The following is a 23,185-nucleotide window of genomic DNA, read 5'->3' as shown; positions in this document are numbered from 1 at the left end:
CAAAAACACCAAGGTTACTTACTGGTAGCCGTTTTTTCCGGAACCCATGACGGCACACCTGAGAGAGGGGATCCGCCCAGCCAGGACAGGAAACCCTACTGAAAATAAAAGAGCGGTACCTCTCGGTCGCTTCAGTTGGTTTTCAGAGCATGAGAGGCCCCGCTGGTTAGTACACATGGCAATCCAACACCACATCATATTAACTAAAAAAGCACCCAAAACAATAGTGCACACCGAAAGGGTGATAAAGGGGGGGAATATACGGGTGCCGTCATGGGTTCCGGAAAAACCGGCTACCAGTAAGTAACCTTGGTGTTTTCCCTTCCCCATGACGGCACACCTGAGAGACTTTTGTAGAATGAAACCTTAGGGAGGAACCACCGCTTGGAGTACCCTTCTACCAAAGGTTAGGTCAGCAGAGGAGGAAAGGTCTAGCCGGTAGTGCTTGAAAAAAGTTGAGGGTGAGGACCAGGTAGCAGCCTTGCAAATTTGATCAATTGATACCTCAGCCTTTTCCGCCCAGGAGGTAGCCACGGCTCTGGTAGAGTGAGCCTTGATGCCTTCAGGAACCGGAGTGCCACCCGCAGAGTAGGATAAACTAATGGCCTCCCTAATCCATCTAGCAATAGTACTTTTAGCTACCCCACACCCTCTTTTGCTACCCTGAAAGGCTATGAATAGGGTTTGGTCTTTCCTCCACTGACTAGTCATAGATATGTATTGTAACATAGATCTTCTCACATCTAGCATGTGGAACTTTTGTTCCCCTGGATTTCTAGGATTACTACAGAAAGATGGTAAGGTAATCTCTTGACTCCTATGGAACTTTTGAACCACCTTGGGGAGATTAGCCAGGTCTGGTCTTAGAACGATCCTGTCATCAAAAACCTGAGTATAAGGAGGGGATATTGACAGGGCTTGCAAATCACTGTTTTAAAGGGTAAGTAACTTAGGTGATAACTCCTGTAAGGGCTCAAAAGGGTGTTTAGTTAGAGCTTCTAAGACCAAATTTAGATCCCAAGAAGGGATTTTTGGGATAACGACCGGCCGAGATCTACTGCAAGATTTTATAAATCGTGAAACCCATCTATTTGAGGCAAGATTACAGTTATATAGTGCCCCCAAGGCTGAAACCTGAACTTTAAGGGTGCTGGTTGCTAACCCAAGATGTAATCCTGCTTGCAGAAATTCCAGGATAGGACCCACTGGAGCCACCTCCCCCAATGGTTCACCCAGGAAGTCAAGAAATTTTTTCCATGTCCTACCATAGATTCTAGAAGTTATGGGTTTTCTGCTTTTCAACAGGGTGGAGATTAAACCTGGTGAGAATCCTTGGCGACTTAGTAACGCCCTCTCAAATTCCAGGCTGCCAGATGGAAGCCCTTCACCTGAGAGTGGGTTACTGGGCCCTGGGTTAGTAGGTCCGGAATTTCTGGCAAAATCCATGGATCTGTTACCGACATCTGCCTTAGAAGGGAGAATCATGGTCTCCTTGGCCAAAATGGAGCTATGAGGATAATTTTTGCCTGATCCTCTCTGATCTTCCGGATCACAGCTGGGATCATCACTATCGGGGGGAATGCGTAGGCCAGAGAAAACTTCCAAGGTATTAGTAGGGCATCTACTGCGAAGGGATGTTCTCTTGGATTCAAGGAGCAGAATTTTCTGACTTTTTTGTTGTGTGAGTTGGCAAAGGAGTCTATTTCTGGTGAGCCCCAGGCTTGGACTATTTGTTATTTGTTGAAATATCTGGGGGTTTAAGGACCATTCCCCCTGTCTTAAGCCTCTGCGACTCAGGAAGTCTGCTTGAGTGTTTTCTATGCCCCTGATGTGTAGTGCCGACAGAGATAACAGGTGTTGTTCTGCTAATTGGAAGAGTAGTTTTGATGCATTCATGAGGCCTTTGGACCTCGTCCCCCCCGATGATTGACATACGCCACCACTACTCGATTGTCTGTCAGGATTCGAGTATGGCGACCCTGGAGTAAAGGGAGAAAATGTCTTAGGGCTTTCTCCACTGCCCATAGCTCTTTTTCGTTTGACCCATAGTTTTTTTCTCGTATGGACCAGGTACCTTGTACAGAGTGAGACCTCAGATGAGCTCCCCAACCTGTACCGCTTGCGTCGGTCATGATGATGTCTTTGACCGGATTTTTCCACCGGACCCCCATTGTCAGGTGGTGTTCTACAGTCCACCAAACTAGGGAATCCCTTACGCCCAGGGAGACAGATTTCCTTCTAAATGCCCTCTTAATAGTCTTTGAGCTGAGAGAACTTCCCACTGTAGTTGTCTTAGGTGGAATTGTGCCCATTCTACTGCCGGAATACACGATGTTAACGAGCCTAGAAGGGACATCGCCTTTCTGAGAGTCATTGCGGGTTGACGTATTGCTGTACTGGCCAGGTTTATTATCTTGTCCACTTTGTTTTGTGGAAGGAGGCAGAGCTGACGCTCGGAGTCCAGTATTAACCCCAGGAAGGACTGTATTTTTACTGGCAGTAGTCTGGATTTAGGGATGTTTATTATCCAACCCAGCTCCATTAGAGTTGATGTTACCACTGAAACTTGATGAGTGCAGTGGGACTCTGACCTCCCTATTACCAGGAAATCGTCCAGATATGGGACAATTACTATATCCCGGGACCGGAGGTATGACATTACTTCCACCATCACTTTGGTGAAAACTCTGGGGGCTGTAGACAGGCCGAATGGAAGGGCTGTATATTGATAATGCTCTACCTGATTCTGAATATAGAGAGCTACTCAAGTATTTCCGATATTCCTGATGTATTGGTATATGGTAGTATGCATCCTTTAAGTCTATTACTGCCATGAAGCAGTGTTGGAAGAGAAGTTTTATGGTCATGTTTATAGACTCCATCTTGAAAGTGTAGTTCTCTATAGATTGGTTGAGCTTCCTTAGATTTATAATAGTTCTCCAAGAACCATCCGGCTTTTGGGTCAAGAAGAGGGGGGAGTAAAACCCGTCTCCCTCTTCCTGAACCGGGACTTCCTGAAGAACCTTTTTGTGGATAAGTCCCAAGATCTCGGTTTCTAGGGCAGATTGTTCCTGCTGGGACTTCCGTCGGGGAGTTATTATAAAGTTTTGTCTGGGTGGACAGACGAATTTTATTTTTAGGCCGTTTTTGATGATGTTCATGACCCAGATACTGGGGGAGATACTTACCCAGGCCGGAAAGAAGAGGGAGAGTCTTCCTCCCACTTCTGGCGTAATGTCATTGGGGGGATTTTTTTGCCGATGTGGAGGGCCCTTTAAACATATAGCCCGATCCTCTCTTATCTCTAAAGTCCCAATTTTTTCTCTCCCCTGGGGGGCGACCTCTATTATATCTTCTCCTCCGAAAAAAAGGTTTTTTAGAATCTTTAGGGATGTTGGGAAAAACCTTTTTATCTCATGCGTGTTCCAGGATGTCTTCAAGTTTTTTCCTGAAGAGAAGTTGGCCGTCACATGAATAGAACACAGCTTGTGTTTAGATGGCAAATCCCCCGGGCAACCTTTGAGCCAAAGGGCTCTTCTTGCCGCGTTGGACAAGCCCGCTGCTCTTGCCGTTAGTCTTGCGGAATCCGCAGAAGAGTCTGCCAAAAAAGCTGCTGCTCCTTGCACTAAAGATATATTTTCAAGGATGTCAGTTCTGGGTACTTTGTTTCTTAACTGATCCTCTATCTGTTGTAGCCAGACTATTAGAGCACGGGCCGTACATGTTCCAGCAATTGCCGGCTTTAGGCCCCCCGCTGAGGCTTCCCAGATGTGTCTCAGAAAACTATCTGCTTTTTTGTCAAGCGGGTCTTTGAGAACACCAGAGTCTTCTAACGGAAGGGATGATCTTTTTAAACATTTGGCTACTGCCCCGTCAATCTTAGCGATCTTCTCCCAGGACTCAGAGTCTTTATCCTCAAAAGGATATCTCCTTTTGGATGAAGAGGGCAAAGAACCCATTTTTTCAGGCTTTTTCCACTCTCTCAATTAACGCTTTTATTTTTGCATTAACCGGAAACGTGCGTTTCCTTTTCTCTTCTAGGCCACCAAACATGACATCTTCTAGTGACCTAGGTGTCTTCTCCTCTTTAAGCCCCATTGCAGATCTAACTGCTTTAACCAATTTATCTACGTCCTCAGTTGGGAAACATGGACGACCTCCTGAATCACTGTCCGAGGAGGAATCTGAAGACTGGACAGAGGCCGAGGAGGTAGAGGGAGACCGGGATGTTTTATGACTCCCGTCTCCGAGAGGCATCTGACTCTGTGGACGCCTTACGGCTTCTCCTTCTTGGTTCGCTAAGGGCCAATTTCAAGGAGTCTTTTATTTCAGCCTGTATTATGGCTTTTAGGCTAGTGGCAAAATTAGGGGTCTCTTCTTGTATAGTTTTATTAATGCAGTCAGCACAGAGATCCTTCTGCCACTGAACTGCAAGCGGGTTTTTACAAAGGGCACACTCTCGGTTCTTTGTTTTAACACCAGCTTTCCTGGACCCCTAGTGATCAAAACAGACAAAAATGGACCCTGTTACCATAAGGGTGACATTCACGTAGATCACTCACCACCACCGACAATCAAGGGTGCCGATTTTGGAGGCTGGACAGATGCACGTGAAGCGTCCCTCCTGGACGCCGACGAATCTTGCCGGACAGGACGACTGCTGTTTCTACCACTTGAGCGGCTGCTCCTGGTATGCTGGTGGCTCGGCAAGGCATCTGGTGAGAGCTCCATTTGCTGCTGCTGCGAAGGCGGCTGCTGCTGCTCCTGCTGTCCTACTTCCATGGTGAAGTTTTTGGACATGAGCGCGTCTTCTGTGGTCCAACCCCCTTTTATGAGGGGACCACTGCACTCCCCGCCTCCTTCGGTGCCCAAATGACCCCTCCCACTCTGCCGCGCCGCCGGGGTTCCCTCTCACCGGCCGACGTTTTCTTCATGGGCGCCGCCATCTTGGATCCGGCGCCCGCCCTCGACGTCACGCGGGCACGCCCATTCCCAGCGTGCCTTGCGCGTGACGTCAGCCGAGCGACCCGGAAGCGGCCACTGCACCTGGACGCCGGCAGAGAGGGGAGGGCGGCGTGGCAGCCATGGAAGGGAACCGGGCCCTCTGACCATGCTGCCCAACGCCCGCTCGGACGCAGAGACCCGGAGGACCCGCGGACGGTGCCTCCAGGACCCGATCTCCGACGCACAGGCGCTGCCTGTTCTTCCACGCCGGGACGGGACCTGGGTAAGTGAAACCGCCGTGTTCAGCACAAGGGTCCCTGTCAGGACAGGAAACCCAACTGAAGCGACCGAGAGGTACCGCCCTTTTATTTTCAGTAGGGTTTCCTGTCCTGGCTGGGCGGATCCCCTCTCTCAGGTGTGCCTTCATGGGGGGGAAGGGAAAAAATGCAGCTGCACAACGATCTAATAACACAAAAACAAACAGATACAAAAAGTAAAAACACTTCCTCAACTGCTGTCAACCAACCTTGGACACCGATGATGGACACATCTGTTTCAACAAAAAGAAGTGCGCCAGATGAGACACAGGAATCTGACAGCAAAAATAAAAGCGACCGCCCAGACTGAACAAAAACTGTCAAAAACAAGTCATGAGGAAGAATTTTTAAAAAAAATTATATCACTAATCGATAAGCTAAACACTGGTTTTGCAAAGCACAACTCTTCATTTGAAGAAGTGTGCAGAGGTATTACCCAAAAATTGGAACTAAATGAATCCAAAATAATTGAATTGGAACAAAAACCAGATTCTTTAACTAACCAAAATACTATCCTAAAAAAGGAAATTAATGACCTTAGATCTAAAATGGCAGATATCGAGGACAGAAACCGAAGTAACAACTTAAAAATTAGAGGAATTCCGGAGGAGGTAAAACAATCTGAGCTACCCGATTTTGTCAAAACTATCTTCAAAAAAACTCTACCTAATATTACAAGCCTTGAGCTCTGCATTGACAGAATTCACAGGCTACCGAAACCAAAAAGCATTCCAGCAGAAAAACCTAGAGATACTATCCTCAGATTACATTTTTATGGTACTAAGGAGAAAATACGAAATTATATTAAAAATAAGGGATCTTTGCCAGAACCCTACAACCATCTGAAAGTGTTCGATGATCTCTCTAAACACACCTTGGATATGCCCAAGTCATTCAAACCTTTAACTGACATTCTTAGGGAGAAACATATTCAATACAGGTGGGGTTTCCCAACGAAACTGATGTTTCACTACAAAGAAAAATTTATGATCATCAACTCCATGGAAGAGGGACTGAATCTTTTCAAATCTAAAACTTGATTTACCCCCCTCTGAAATAAATTTCAGACAATAATTGGTCTCAAAAAAATCCGGGGTACTACGGAGTATTTTATACACAAACTTTTCCCCCACTAGGTCAACAATCCCATTTGGGAAATAGACCTGAAGATTGAATTTTATGTAGTTATATAACATAAATTGTTATTATTCCTGTTCAATTTTGCTGTATTTAAACTTTTGAATTTGTTTATAGTGTTTTTACAGTATCGTCAACAGGCCTAAACATGCTGCTGAAGTTCCTGTCATACAATGTTAGAGGACTCAATACTCCATGGAAAAGGTTTATTTTATGGAAGGAGATCAAACAGCTGCAAGCAGATGTCGTATGCCTACAGGAGACAAAATTTTGTTAAGATAATCACCCCACATTTTCAAACAAAAATTTCCCACACTGCTTTTCATCTTTGACAAAAAGGAGGAAAGCAGGAGTGATCACACTTATCAAAAATACAGTTCCTTTCAAGTTCATGGATGAAATTAAAGACCCAAACGGTAGATATCACATTTTGATATGCCAAATTAATACATCAATATGCACAATAGTGAACTTCTATGCCCCAAACACGAAACAAATACATTTTCCTAATAAAGTTATTAGGAAGATCCAAAAACACAAAAAAGGAGATCTATATATCCTAGGTGACTTCAATATGGTCCCAAATGGCAAACTGGACTCTACATCCGTCACACGCTACTTTTCAAATGGCCTCGACACCTGAATCACTAATAACGAGTTATACGACACCTTCAGGTGTGTGAACGCTTCCTCTAGGGAGTTCACACACTTCAGTTCACAAATCCTCATCTAGGATTGACCTGTTTCTTACAGACATTTTTGCCATAACAAAAATAAAAAAATCTTCCATTTTGCACAAATCAATTTCCGATCACTCCCCAGTTATTACAGAAGTGATGATTGGACCCTCTTTTAAAAATTCAGCTTTATGGAAATGCAACGGCTTCCTCTTGGGCATTCCAGCCTACAAAAAAGAAATTAGTACCTCACTACTACATTATTTTAAAGTAAACGACAATGGGGAAACCGATCCGTTTGTGGTCTGGAACGCTCATAAAGCGGTCATAAGGGGGAAATTAATCCAAATCTCAACCAGGTACAAAACACAAAAAAGGGAAGAAATAAAGAATATCCAAGAACAAATTCGCGCAAAAGAAAAGAGCTTTGATGATTCAAACACTAAATCTCAAGAGACTTATTAGAAATACTAGGTCTAAGACAATTACTAAATAAAGCCATTACAGAAGACTGAAAAAATCATCAAGGCATCTAAATTTAAAAATTATTCTGAAACTAATAAACCAACAAAATTTATGTTACCCAAACTCAAATAAGAAAGAATCCGTAACAGAATAAATAAAATAAAAAATAATTCTGGAGAAATTAAATATCATCCAACAGATATAGTGGAGAAATTTGCCAGGTTTTATCAAACTATATAACTTAAAAGACAATCCCTTATTATCTAAACCAGATCCCCAAAAAATAAAGTACTTTCTCAAAAAATTACAGCTTCCCAAAAAAGAATCTTCAGAATTAGCCAAGCTTACAACTACTATTACTGTATCCAAAGTTATAGAAACAATTAAAAATCTCAAATCACAAAAATCACCAGGGCCCGATGGGCTAATAAATGAATACTATATGACCTTCTCAGAAAATCTTGCTCCCCATATGACAAAAATTTTTAATCTGGCCTCAAACTCTGGGTTTGTTCCTAAAGAAATGCTCGAAGCTATCTTAATCATGATCCCAAAACCCCAAAGCGATCTGGATGAAATAAATTACAGGCCAATATCACTTATAAATACAGATCTTAAAATCTATTCAAAAATTTTGGCCACCAGACTAAAAAAAAATTCTACCAAAAATAATAAATACTGATCAATCTGGATTTATCGAGGGAAGACAAACTTCTGATGCCACGAGAAGACTCCTTAACACTGAGCAAAATTAATTCTAATAATACTCCTTCTGTCTTTCTGACGCTTGACGCCAAAAAAGCATTTGACGGGATTAATTGGCAATATCTGAGAATAGTTATGGAAAATTTTGGCTTCAATGAGGAGTGGCTGACATCGGTGTTTGCCCTTTACTCGACCCCAAGTGCAAAAATATATGTTAATAATAACCTATCAAAGGCATTTCCAATAAGCAATGGAACAAGACAGGGCTGCCCGCTCTCCCTTTCTATTCGCCCTGGCAATCGAGCCCCTAGCGGAAATCCGCATAAACAAAAATATCTTGGGAATTGATATAGGACATAAACAATATAAAGTAAGCTTATTCGCAGACGACATGATATTAACTCTTACAGATTCCCTCAATTCTATTAAAAATCTTCTAGAAATATTGGACGAATGCTCTCTGATTTCTCTATTCAAAATAAATAACTCCAAATCAAAAATTCTCCAAATTAACCTACCTGTAGAAAATATTAACTCATTAAAAAAAACTAGTAGATTTTACTTGGGAAAAAGACCAGATCCCATATCTGGGTATCCTATTTACAAAGAAAATACATACATTAGCCAATATTAATGGGGAACATATCCTATCTACAATAACAAAAGATCTCCAATCATGGGGCAAAATCAGCCTCTCATGGATGGGCAAAGTATTGGCAATCAAATCAATTATCCTCCCAAAAATATTATATATTTTGAGAGCTCTGCCATTGAAATTTCCTCCTGATTTCTTTAAAAACTGTCACAAAAAAATATTCTATTTCATTTGGAATGGGAAAAAAGCGAGGATTTCCAAGGACATTCTTTATAAAAGTAAAAGTAATGGGGGGTTGGGTCTTCCAAATCTATTGGCATATCATAATGCAAATCTAATAAAGCAAAGCCAAAACTGGTTAAATAAAAAAGAGAACCCAGTATGGCTGGAAATGGAAACATCCCTCCTTAAATCAATTTCTTTGGAAAACCTTCTTCTCAAACATATCTTTAACTTAAACAAATATAAATCTAATCATCCAATAATTTCAGCTATCATTCAAACATGGGACCAATTGGCTAATCCCTCTGGAAAAAAGGATAAACATGCATTTGGAGAAAACATTCCAATTTCACTAATAACCTCAATGTTCGGACATCAAATACCAGACTTATGGGAACAAAAAGGCATAAAAAAATTAGGAGATCTGCTTGCAAATAACAAATTATTAAATTTTTCAGAAATCAAAACAAAAATATAACATTCCTTCATCAGAATTCATTCATTATTGTATTATTTAAGAGTGTCTTTAAGATTTTGTCTCTAAGGTTCCCCCAAAACAGAATCAACTTACTTACTAATTAAAAATACTAATCACAAGGTATTTTGGAGTACAAAGTATCTATACAATATCTTTAATAAAGACTACAAATTTCAAAAAAACAAATATATGATAAAATGGGGGATATCATTACAACTAAATATAAGCAAGGACCAATGGGAAGATGCAATCAAAAACACCTACTCCTCTAACATTTCCCTACAATTACACAAAACATATTATAAGCTACTAACAAGGTGGTACCTTACACCAAACAGAATTTCTCACTTCGGAGGAAACTCCTTGCCTTTGTGTTGGAGGGGATGTGGAATCAAAGGAGACTTTTTTCATATCTTTTGGTCCTGCCCAAAAATTACAAATCTGTGGAACCAAGTATCCAGATACATAGGCACACTTCTAAACAGGGACTATGTCCTTACACCTCAAACAGCACTCCTTTCCATAGATACTGAAAAACTGCATTATTCAATAAGGTTTGTTACAATTCACCTCTTGTTGATAGTTAAGAACAAAATCGCAGCTATGTGGAAGAGATCAGAAGTTCAGAGTTTCTCTAACAATGTGGACAATCTAAATTTACACAATTCATTAGACTTTAAATTCTCAATAGCGAATGGATATTTACACAAATACAATAAAAAAATGGAACAAATGGAACATTAAATTCCAAAACCAACAGAATAATCAGCAGACTGCAGGAGCTGTTGACAACTTAAATAACTTGATAAATATTAGTTTATAATTACAGTTAAAGAAAATTTTGGGGGCTCTCAATTATTTAATCTGTTTTACATATTTAGGTCAGTGGCCCAAAATTCAAGGTTTAAATTTATGGTTTCTTCTGGGTATGGTATTTACATACCTATTTTTCTCTTCCTCTCCCAGCACCTCTTCCTCACCCCTCCCTTCCTATTCCCTCCCCAATTTTCCTCAGATATGAAGCATATTACAATCTACTGAAAAATGCTTTGTTAAAGAATTTCAAAATGTTAATAAAATATTTGAAAAACAAAAAAACCATGCAATAACACTCAGTGCTTTTTGAATAATTTTGTGACAAACTAATTTCATTAAACCTGTACTGTAGACAAAGCACATGTAATAAACAAAAATCTCTGCCTACCAAAAATCTCTACAAAAAGCAGCACAAACTGACATGGGTGTTCTGATCAGCTTTTTACTGGGAAGAGCAGACTACAGCTGCATAAAAAAAGGCTGTGTGGGAACAAAGCCTAAATGCATCAGTTAAAACAGAAGACACCATTTGAGAGTTCCATTATAAGTCTATGTGCACACGTTGCGGATTAGCCTTAGGAATTTCTGGTGCGGATTCTGCTTCTCCTGGCAGAAAACGCAGCTGCGGATTTGTCACGTTTTTTGTGGGGATATGCAGCTTTTTTTGTGCGTTTTTGCTGTGGATTTGTTGCGGATTTACTGCGTTTTTACCCCTGCGGATTTCTATAATGGAATGGGTACAAAAACGCTGCAGATCCGCAATAAAGTAGTGACATGCTACTTTTAATCTGCAGCATTTCCGCAACGTGTGCACAGCTTTTTTTCTCTCATTGATTTACATTATACTGTAAATCAATTGCAGATCTGGAGCATTTACGCACTGCAAAAAACACTGCAGATCCGCAGAGAATCCGCAACGTGTGCACATACCCTAAAGTTTGTCGTCCTAATTTCATCTTGTTCTCACTGATCAGTTTAGACTGCAGTCTGATCCACCAAATGGATGAGAGTAGGGCTTGCTCCGAGTCTCAGGGATTGGAGGCAGAGTCTTTTTTTTTTTAGCTGATGAGTGCATGGCTCAATGAAACTACAGACAGCACTAACCTAAGAAACAAAAATTAAACAGCACTAAAAAGTCTCACATGAATGTGTGAATGCAACCTAAAGTTGTGAACCTGCCTAGGGCACAATCCATAGAACTCCATGCTCCAATTGGGCTTATTTATGTTGAAATTTTATTTTATATGTAGTCTGCTCTGCTTTTGCGTTAAGTCAACAAAAAAAAAATACAATGGAAGATGAACACTGGCATCCTACAAAAAAAAAAGGTAAATAAGTTAAAATCAACACGATAGAAAAAAAAATAAAATAGGCAAACATCCCTTGCAAAAAGCCTATTGCCCCCAAATTATGACGAAAAGGGATAAAGGATACCTATTACGTAGTGCAAACAAGAACCCTGATCACACAGCCATCTCTCCCATACACAAGAACGCTCAGCTGTCTGAGCACTCCAGTTTCATCTATCAGTGCTCCTGCCAGACATTTCTGGAGGCAGCTTATTTCTAGAAAACAAAAGGCTAGGGAGTACGAAATCTAACATGACTGATCTGCGCTTTGCCTTTTCTGGCAGCCTCAGATATATCTATCGAATATATAGTGGTCAGGCATCTGATCTGCAGCTTAATTTTGTCCTGGTTCTGACAACCCACCAATCAGCAAGTCAACAATACTGTTGATGAGAGGTAAAGGGCTTTTCCAGTAAAGCGCTATATTTGGATGGTCTACTGGAGCAGTGGATACAGGGAGAAAATTACATTTTCTCCTTGTTGCCTGGCAGTGCAGTAACAGTTATCGCTCACTAAAGAGTGAGCTTGCAGTTATTACTCCTTTGTACTTTGATAGCCTGCTCTGCAGCGTATGCACAGAGCAGGCAGTCTGTTCCGGGTATCAAATACAGCATGCTCACTCAAAGGAGCAGTGACCAGCGGCCCCCTGCACCGCCCCAATGACCCAAGAGAGTGGCTGCAGGGAAACGGAATTTCACTCTGTAGCCAATGCTGCAGTAAACAAGCTTTTTTTTTCCCCCCAAGAAGGTGCCCTTCAACACCATAGCACCCATCTAATAATTGTACAACATTTTATTGTTCACTATACGCTTCTCTTATATGCTTTAATTGAACAACATGTAAAATCTTTACTTTTATTCATCTTTGCAAAAAAAAAAAAATGTAATTTACAGTTTTTTGAATGATGACCAAACATTTTTAAAATCTGATCAATAAGCAAAAAAAAAAAAAACAAGTTTGTTACAGATTCATACAAAAAAATGTAAGCAGATTTTGGGTCATTGTACCTTACTGCTTGAATTTGCATGGGTTGGGAGCGCTGCATTTTCTGTCTCTGTGGCATGAACGGAAGAGTGTTGGCTCCTGAGTTTGATAGCGGGCTCCGATTAAGCTGACCATTTTTTAGAAGTGGCACAGAATCAGCCACCCTGCTGCATGTAGAGTATAAACTGTCCAACGAAGAATTCATATCATTAACCAAGGCCTCTAGGTCAACATCGTCATCTAAAAATGAAAAGAAAAAAAAAAGAAGCTAACCCATTGAATGCATTCTTCTAATATCACCCAACTGAGGAAAAATGGTGTATTTTCATATGAGAGATTCAATGCAGAAACTTGTTCCTTTAACCCCTTAATGACCGCCAATACGTCTTTTAACTGACCTGAGAAATAAGAGATTAGCCTCCCCACACAGGTAACAATCCAGCAACTGTCGGCTGTCCACTATAGCTGACAACTTGTTGCATTAGCCATGATCAATGGCTCAATCAATGCACAGTCCAAATCTGTTTAACCCCTTAGAAGCTGCTGTCAATTGTGACTACATCATTATAAATGGTTAACAGAGGGTGGGGGCTTCCTCTTTATCCCAATTGGTGCCCTCAGATCATGATTTTGTGGTGCTCATGTTTGCGATGGCAAATCAAGACCAAATAGCGACCTTAGAATCTGACGGCTGTTGTAACCTGTTCAGAAGTTAGCGGCATTTAGATGGTAAAAATACACATTTTCATTTCTGTCATGCCACTTTGCATTAATTCCTGAAAGTCACCTGAAGGGTTAAGAAAGTACCTGACTGTAGTTTTCAATATGTCAGGGTGCTGTTTTTAACCCCTTCATGACCCAGCCTATTTTGACCTTAAAGACCTTGCCGTTTTTTGCAATTCTGACCAGTGTCCCTTTATGAGGTAATAACTCAGGAACGCTTCAACGGATCCTAGCGGTTCTGAGATTGTTTTTTCGTGACATATTGGGCTTCATGTTAGTGGTAAATTTAGGTCAATAAATTCTGCGTTTATTTGTGATAAAAACGGAAATTTGGCGAAAATTTTGAAAATTTCGCAATTTTCACATTTTGAATTTTTATTCTGTTAAACCAGAGAGATATGTGACACAAAATAGTTAATAAATAACATTTCCCACATGTTTACTTTACATCAGCACAATTTTGGAAACAAAATTTTTTTTTGTTAGGAAGTTATAAGGGTTAAAATTTGACCAGCGATTTGTCATTTTTACAACGAAATTTACAAAACCATTTTTTTTAGGGACCACCTCACATTTGAAGTCAGTTTGAGGGGTCTATATGGCTGAAAATACCCAAAAGTGACACCATTCTAAAAACTGCACCCCTCAAGGTACTCAAAACCACATTCAAGAAGTTTATTAACCCTTCAGGTGCTTCACAGCAGCAGAAGAAACATGGAAGGAAAAAATGAACATTTAACTTTTTAGTCACAAAAATTATCTTTTAGCAACAATTTTTTTATTTTCCCAATGGTAAAAGGAGAAACTGAACCACGAAAGTTGTTGTCCAATTTGTCCCGAGTACGCCGATACCTCATATGTGGGGGTAAACCACTGTTTGGGCGCACGGCAGGGCTTGGAAGGGAAGGAGCGCCATTTGACTTTTTGAATCAAAAATTGGCTCCACTCTTTAGCGGACACCATGTCACGTTTGGAGAGCCCCCGTGTGCCTAAACATTGGAGCTCCCCCACAAGTGACCCCATTTTGGAAACTAGACGCCCCAAGGAACTTATCTAGATGCATAGTGAGCACTTTGAACCCCCAGGTGCTTCACAAATTAATCCGTAAAAATGAAAAAGTACTTTTTTTTCACAAAAAAATTCTTTTAGCCTCAATTTTTTCATTTTCACATGGGCAACAGGATAAAATGGATCCTAAAATGTGTTGGGCAATTTCTCCTGAGTACACCAATACCTCACATGTGGGGGTAAACCACTGTTTGGGCACATGGTAAGGCTCGGAAGGGAAGGAGCGCCATTTGACTTTTTGAATGAAAAATTATTTCCATCGTTAGCGGACACCATGTCGCGTTTGGAGAGCTCCTGTGTGCCTAAACATTGGCGCTCCCCCACAAGTGACCCCATTTTGGAAACTAGACCCCCCAAGGAACTTATCTAGATGCATATTGAGCACTTTAAACCCCCAGTTGCTTCACAGAAGTTTATAACGCAGAGCCATGAAAATAAAAAATAATTTTTCTTTCCTCAAAAATGATTTTTTAGCCTGGAATTTCCTATTTTGCCAAGGATAATAGGAGAAATTGGACCCCAAATATTGTTGTCCTGTTTGTCCTGAGTACGCAGATACCCAAAATGTGGGGGTAAACCACTGTTTGGGCGCACGGCAGGGCTCGGAAGGGATGGCACGCCATTTGGCTTTTTAAATGGAAAATTAGCTCCAATCATTAGCGGACACCATGTTACGTTTGGAGAGCCCCTGTGTGCCTAAACATTGGAGATCCCCCAGAAATGACACCATTTTGGAAACTAGACCCCCAAAGGAACTAATCTAGATGTGTGGTGAGGACTTTGAACCCCCAAGTGCTTCACAGAAGTTTATAACGCAGAGCCATGAAAATAAAAAAAAAAAATATTTTCTCAAAAATGATCTTTTAGCCAGCAATTTTTTATTTTCCCAAGGGTAACAGGAGAAATTTGACCCCAAAAGTTGTCCAGTTTCTCCTGAGTACGCTGATACCCCATATGTGGGGGTAAACCACTGTTTGGGCACATGCCGAGGCTCGGAAGTGAAGTAGTGACGTTTTGAAATGCAGACTTTGATGGAATGCTCTGTGGGCGTCACGTTGCGTTTGCAGAGCCCCTGATGTGGCTTAACAGTAGAAACCCCCCACAAGTGACCGCATTTTGGAAACTAGACCCCGAAAGGAACTTATCTAGATGTGTGGTGAGCACTTTGAACCCCCAAGCGCTTCATAGAAGTTTATAATGCAGAGCCGTGAAAATAATAAATACGTTTTCTTTCCTCAAAAATAATTATTTAGCCCAGAATTTTTTAATTTTCCCAAGGGTAACAGGAGAAATTTGACCCCAATATTTGTTGTCCAGTTTCTCCTGAGTACGGTGATACCCCATATGTGGGGGTAAACTACTGTTTGGGCACATGCCGGGGCTTGGAATTGAAGTAGTGACGTTTTGAAATGCAGACTTTGATGGAATGGTCTGCGGGTGTCACGTTGCGTTTGCAGAGCCCCTGGTGTGCCTAAACAGTAGAAACCCCCACAAGTGACCCCATTTTAGAAATTAGACCCCCCAAGGAACTTATCTAGATATGTGGTGAGCACTTTGAACCCCCAAGTGCTTCACAGACGTTTACAACGCAGAGCCGTGAAAATAAAAAATCATTTTTCTTTCCTCAAAAATTATGTTTTAGCAAGCATTTTTTTTGATTCACAAGGGTAACAGGAGAAATTGGACCCCAGTAATTGTTGCGCAGTTTATCCTGAGTATGCTGGTACCCCATATGTGGGGGTAAACCACTGTTTGGGCACACGTCAGGGCTCGGAAGTGAGGGAGCACCATTTGACTTTTTGAATACGAGATTGGCTGGAATCAATGGTGGCGCCATGTTGCGTTTGGAGACCCCTGATGTGCCTAAACAGTGGTAACCCCTCAATTCTACCTCCAATACTAACCCCAACACACCCCTAACCCTAATCCCAACTGTAGCCATAACCCTAAACACAACCCTAACCGCAACACACCCCTAACCCTAACCACAACCCTAACCCCAACACACCCCTAACCATAACCACAACCCTAATTCCAACCCTAACCCTAAGGCTATGTGCCCACGTTGCGGATTCGTGTGAGATATTTTCGCACCATTTTTGAAAAATCCGCGGGTAAAAGGCACTGCGTTTTACCTGCGGATTTTCCGCGGATTTCCAGTGTTTTTTGTGCGGATTTCACCTGCGGATTCCTATTGAGGAACAGGTGTAAAACGCTGCGGAATCCGCACAAAGAATTGACATGCTGCGGAAAATACAACGCAGCGTTTCCGCGCGGTATTTTCCGCACCATGGGCACAGCGGATTTGGTTTTTCATATGTTTACATGGTACTGTAAACCTGATTGAACACTGCTGCGGATCCGCAGCCAAATCCGCACCGTGTGCACATAGCCTAATTCTAAAGGTATGTGCACACGCTGCGGAAAACGCTGCGGATCCGCAGCAGTTTCCCATGAGTTTACAGTTCAATGTAAACCTACGGGAAACAAAAATCGCTGTGCCCATGCTGCGGAAAAACTGCACGGAAACGCAGCGGTTTACATTCCGCAGCATGTCACTTCTTTGTGCGGATTCCGCAGCGGTTTTACAACTGCTCCAATAGAAAATCGCAGTTGTAAAACCGCAGTGAAATGCGCAGAAAAACCGCGGTAAATCCGCCATAAATCCGCAGCGGTTTAGCACTGCGGATTTATCAAATCCGCAGCGGAAAAATCCGCAGAGGACCAGAATACGTGTGCACATACCGAAACCCTAACCCTAGCCCTAACCCTAACCCTACCCCTAACCCTACCACTAGCCCTAACCCTAACCCTAACCCTACCCCTAACCCTATTCTAACATTAGTGGAAAAAAAAAAATTTCTTTATTTTTTTATTGTCCCTACCTATGGGGGTGACAAAGGGGGGGGGGTCATTTATTATTTTTTTTATTTTGATCACAGATATAATCTATCTCAGTGATCAAAATGCACTTTGGAACGAATCTGCCGGCCGGCAGATTCGGCGGGCGCACTGCGCATGCGCCCGCCATTTTGGAAGATGGCGGCGCCCAGGGAGAAGACGGACGGGACCCCGGCTGGATCGGTAAGTATGATGGGGTGGGGGAGGGACCACGGGGGGGGGGAATCGGAGTGCGGGAGGGGTGGAACGGAGCACGGGGGGCGTGGAACGGAGCACGGGGGGGCTGGAATGGAGCACGGGGGGGTGGAACGGAGCACCGGGGGGGTGGATCGGAGTGCAGGGGGGGTGATTGGAGCACGGGGGGAGCGGACAAGAGCACGGGGGGGAGCGGAGCACTGGACGGAGGGGAGCCGGAGCAGTGTACCGGCCAGATCGGGGGGCTGGGGGGGGCGATCGGAGGGGTGGGGTGGGGGCACACTAGTATTTCCAGCCATGGCCGATGATATTTCAGCATCGGCCATGGCTGGATTGTAATATTTCACCCGTTATAATAGGTGAAATATTACAAATCGCTCTGATTGGCAGTTTCACTTTCAACAGCCAATCAGAGCGATCGTAGCCACGAGGGGGTGAAGCCACCCCCCCTGGGCTAAACTACCAATCCCCCTGTCCCTGCAGATCGGGTGAAATGGGAGTTAACCCTTTCACCCGATCTGCAGGGACGCGATCTTTCCATGACGCTGCACAGGCGTCATGGGTCGGAATGGCACCGACTTTCATGACGCCTACGTGGCGTCATGGGTCGGGAAGGGGTTAAAATGGTATAAATTTTCCTAACATATGGGACCCCTAAAGGCACTTCAAACATTGATAGGTTCATAAATAAATAAATTTTGTTAATTTCCTTGATAAAGTGAAAAATTACTGCTACATTTTTAAAGCTCCTAAAATGCTAACAAAATAAAAGAACATTTTGAAAATGGTGCTGATTTAAAGCAGACATCAGGGAAATGTTATATATTAATGTTTTTCTATGGTATGACTATCTGGATTAAAAGGGACAAGCATTCAAAGTTTAAAAATTGCAAATTTTTAACATTTTTCTCAAATTTCTGATATTTTTTATAAATATACACAACATATCGACCTAAATTTACGATTATCATAAAGTATAATGTGTCACAAAAAAACAGTCTCAAAATCACTGGGATTTGTTTAAGTGTTCCAGAGTTATTACCACAAAGTGACACTGGTCAGATTTTAAAAAATTGGCTCCGTCACTAAGGGGATTTATACCCTTAATAGTATATTCCCATTTAAGTATCAGAATAGCATAGTGTATCAGCAGTTAAATAGAAAAATATTTATCGTGTAGGAGCCAGCAGGAGTTGCAAAATCATTGAGCTTAGCGATTTTGCACTCAAAAAGATCTATAGTCTGTAGCCTCCAAGGTTTGTGTCTCCAATGCTACAGCCATAATACAGATACCTAGGAGACATCAAGGACTACAGCTGGCCTGACCGGCTTTACAGAAAAAATGTCACCAATGCAAGGGATTTAGAAAATGTAATAGTGAAGGTCTAGCACACAGAATGCTTAGGACTAATATTTTAGATGGCAGAGAACTTACCGTATATACAATAAACAGTTTGTCATGCAATTCTTGCTCATATAGAATTCTAGATGCAACTAAATTACAAGCTAAACATTTGTCAGCTATCCACAGGACAGAAAATAAAGTATAGATGCTGGGGGTTACGGCCAAGACCCCACCAATCCGGAGAATGAGGAGTCAAAGTACTCTGCAACCTAAAACGTTTGCACACAAACATACACACACTTCTGAATTCATCAGGATGAACTTTCACCAAGGGTACCTTCCCCCAATATGAGGAAGAGTCTTCGTTACTCACCGGTTAACGGTGTTTTTCGGAGTCCATGACAGCACCACAGAGAGAAAGAGGGGATCCGCCCTTCAGGAACAGGAAACCTACAGATACACAAGGGCGGCACCTCTCCCACGCATCAGTTGGTTTACAGAGCACAAGAGGACCACCAAGGTTAACAGTATAATTTATATACAACGATACTTCAGGCGTCGGCTTGTCCTTTGAGACGTATGCCAGCAAAATTGCCTCCCTGATCCACCTAGCTAGCGTAGATTTTGATGCTCTATGACCTTTCCTACTACCTTGATAGGACACGAATAAGGCATTATCTATCTTCCAAGGATCAGTCACTGCTAGATACTCTAGGCCTTGTCCTTCCTGATTTTCCTCACCACCAGAGGAAGTAGAGACAGGGGAGGAAAGGCGTAAGCTAGCCTGAAGTTCCAGTCTGCGAGGAGGGAGTCTACTGGCAGAGGATTTTCTCTGGGGTTTAGAGCAGAACTGTCTCACTTTCCTGTTTTCCTTTGTGGCGAAAAGATCTACCTCCGGTTGACCCCACCTTTCCACAATGAGGTTGAAGATGGAGTTGTTTAGGGACCATTCTCCCTGCCTCAAGGTGTTGCGGCTTAACTAATCCGCCATAGTATTTTTTACTCCTCTTATAGGAAGAGCCGTCAATGAGAGAAAGTGTTGCTCTGCTAGCTGGAACAGACGATCTGCCACGTTCATCAGGGATTTGGAACGGGTTCCACCTTAATGATTGATATATGCCACGGTGATCCGATTGTCGGAGAATATCCGCACGTGGTGGCCCTGTAGATAGACAAGGAGTCTTAACTGCCTGCTACACCGCCATTAACTCCTTCAGGATAAAGTACATTTCCGTCTGAAGCTGGTCCCAAAGTCCCTGGATTATAATTTCCCCCATGTGAGCCCCCCAACCAGAAAGGCTAGTATGTGAGGTGATTATACGGGTTATGTTATATTCCCAGGGGACCCCCGTGGATAGGTTATTTCGGTCTAGCCACCACTCGAGGGATACAATAGCGTTTTGGGACAAGGTCAGCTGGCTCTCTAAGTGACCCCCCAAAATTTTTTGTTGTAATACCTCGCCCTGAAATATCCTTGTATGATACTGGGCCCAACGGACCACTGGAATGCAGGACGAGAGAGAGCCTAACAGAGACATCGCTTTTCTAAGGGACATGGTGGGTTTTTTTGGAGGTGTTTAGCACTTGAAGGTGTAGGCAATCTATTTTTTTGTGAGGTAAACAGCATTCCTGATCCTGGGAATCCAAGGTCTGGCCTAAGAATCGCTGCACTTTCATGGGCTGTAACCGGGACTTGACATTTAGTAACCATCCCAGTCGCTCCAGGGCAGACATTACATTTTGTAATTGTTCTAAACAGTGATCTGCTGTTTTACCTACGATAAGGAGATCGTCAAGGTAGGGGATTACCAGAATGTCAGACTCATGTATGTGGGCCATGACCTTAGTAAATACCCGGGGGGGGGGACCAATATACCAAAAGGGAGCGCCCTATACTGGAAATGTCTGAACACTTCATCTAACCGGACCGCTACCCTCAGGATTAGTTGGTGGCCTGCATAAATGGGGATATGGTAATAGGCGTCCTTTAAATCCAACACCACCATAAAGCAGTTTTTAAACAGCAATTTTACTGCGGTATTAACAGTCTCCATTTTAAACGGTTGTATGGTCAGAAAATTGTTAAGAGCCCTAAGGTTGATAATAGTTCTGAAGGAGCAGTCTGGTTTACGTATTAGGAACAGAGGAGAGTAGAATCCTCTACCCAATTCTCCTTCCAGAACCTTTGATAGGACCTTCTTACTGAGCAGGTCTTGAATTTCCATTTCCAGGGCCACCTGTTCTGCTGGAGAGGACCTGAGCGGGGTAACTCTGAAGAAATTATGAGGGACAGAGAACTTTAGCAGTAGACCTGTAGCTGCTATTCCCAAAAACCAATTGCTACTGGAAATTTTGGACGTCTCCCATCTCCAAACATGAATCCAGTACCTTTTTTCTTTTTATCGTCCCATCTGCCTTGGTCCCTGACCGGCCTTCTGCGAAAGAACCATTTTCCCTGTGAAAGGACCCCTATAAGAAGTGGTCAGTACACTGGGAAATTTCTTTTTCTTGTCTCCGGCGTTTTCCAGCAGTTCGTCTAGAACCGGACCAAACAGGTATTCTCCTTCGCATGGAATAGAGCAAAGACGGGATCTGGCCTGAATGTTGCCGGGCCAACACTTCAGCCATAGGGCCCTGCAAGCCAACATTTGATAACCCTGCAGCCATAGCTGCCATCCTTGCAGAATCTGCAGACACGTCGGTGAGAAAAGCAGCAGCATTCTGGATTGTTGGCAGGTATCTTAACATGGATTCCCTAGAGGCTCCATCTTCTAGCTTAGACTCTAGCTAAGTCTATGTCACAGCTACTGCAGGTCTTAGAGCACCTGCCGACATCTCCCAAGTCCCTTTAAGAAACGAATCTGCTTTCTTACCAAGAGGATCTTTTAAAGAAGCCATGTCATCGAAGGATTAGAGGATTTTTTAGAAGCCTTAGCTACCGCTGCATCTCATTTTGGCACCTTATCCCACATGCTCACCAAGGAGTCATCAAAGGGATATCTCCGTTTAAAAGTCAGTGGCAGGGAGCCCTTTTTTTCTGGCTTTTTCTACTCTCTTTTGATAAGGTTCTGAACTTTGTCATTAAGAGGAAATGAGTTACGCTTTCTCGTACATTAGGTCTTGCGGCGAAAGTTCTGGTTTTTCGTCAGCCACCCCATGGTGGATCTGACTGATTTAATCAGCCTGTCCATCTGGTCTAGCGGGAAGCAAAGTCGATTAGCATCCTCCTCTGAAGAGGATGCAGAGGAGATGGAGGCTTCCGAACTACATACTTTCCTAGGGGCAGTAGACGAACCTGAATCTGAAACGCTAGGTTCCCTTCTCCTCTTGCAAGGCTCCACTTGGGCAAGGATTTTAGGGAATCTTTTACTTCTCTCCTGATGATTTCTCTAAGGTTTTAAGTAAAATCGGGAGACTCTTCCGCCACCTATGGGAGTGGAAAAAACCCTATGTAATTTAACTAGTACTACCGCTATAAAATGTATATATATATATATATATATATATATATATATATATATATATATATATATATATATATATATATATATATATATATCCTTTTCTCAATACCGTCTGTCACACGAACGACTGACAGTCTTTTAGGGTAGGCGTCTGGCAAAGGGCAACCACATAGTGCACACTCATTCTTTACTTTACCAGCGCATTTTTTCCCCTAAGGAAAAAAACATACGAAAAGACTGCATCAGGGCATGTTCACGAAGGTCTCTTACCCAGGCAGCAGCGGTAGGTACTGGATTACTGGGGGAGCGAACCGGATCCTTCAGTCTAGATGAAGTCCTGCGACTGGGCTGATCACTGCGTCCGCGGGTCTTCGGCTGGGGGTTTGCATGGGACCTCTCCGAGGCTCTGTCCTGCTCCAGCAGTCCGACGGGAGCTTCTGGCTCATCCATTGCTGCAAATGAGCTCACAAGCAGCCCTGCAGCCTTCAGTGTAGCCTTAAATAGGCCTTCCCCAGGAACCAGAATGTTAGCAGGGGTGTGGCCAGGGGTTCCGCCCCCTCCCCGTGCAGGTCACTGCCAGTCCCCCCATAGCTCCCCACCGTTTTCCCCACGTGGCCGCAGCATAGCGGCGCCTGCAGCAGAAGCCGGCGTCCAAATTCCGGTCCCGGCCCCGCCCCGACATTTCAAGTCCCGACCCCGCTGCACACCGCCACGCCCCCCGGACAGGATGACCGACAGGTCGCAGGGGCTGTTGAGGCACTGGGAAACTGGACGGACCGGGGAGGGGGGGGGGGGGGATA

General features: G+C 43.0%; 1 protein-coding gene across 1 annotated transcript in view; it reads right to left on the bottom strand.

Moving 5' to 3' along the window:
• The window catches only part of GRB10 (growth factor receptor bound protein 10), a 424,392-nt gene that overhangs the window by 212,167 nt on the left and 189,040 nt on the right, over nt 1–23,185 (bottom strand). The window contains exon 4 of the mRNA XM_069730339.1: nt 12,713–12,929. Within this exon, the coding sequence (XP_069586440.1) occupies nt 12,713–12,929 (217 nt within the window). The remainder of the gene's footprint in view (nt 1–12,712; nt 12,930–23,185) is intronic.

Source organism: Ranitomeya imitator, chromosome 6, assembly GCF_032444005.1.
Source record: "Ranitomeya imitator isolate aRanImi1 chromosome 6, aRanImi1.pri, whole genome shotgun sequence".
NCBI classification, from domain to species: Eukaryota; Metazoa; Chordata; class Amphibia; order Anura; family Dendrobatidae; genus Ranitomeya; species Ranitomeya imitator.
The sequence above is the reverse complement of the archived record's forward strand: the minus strand, read 5'-3'. Positions and strand labels throughout refer to the sequence as shown.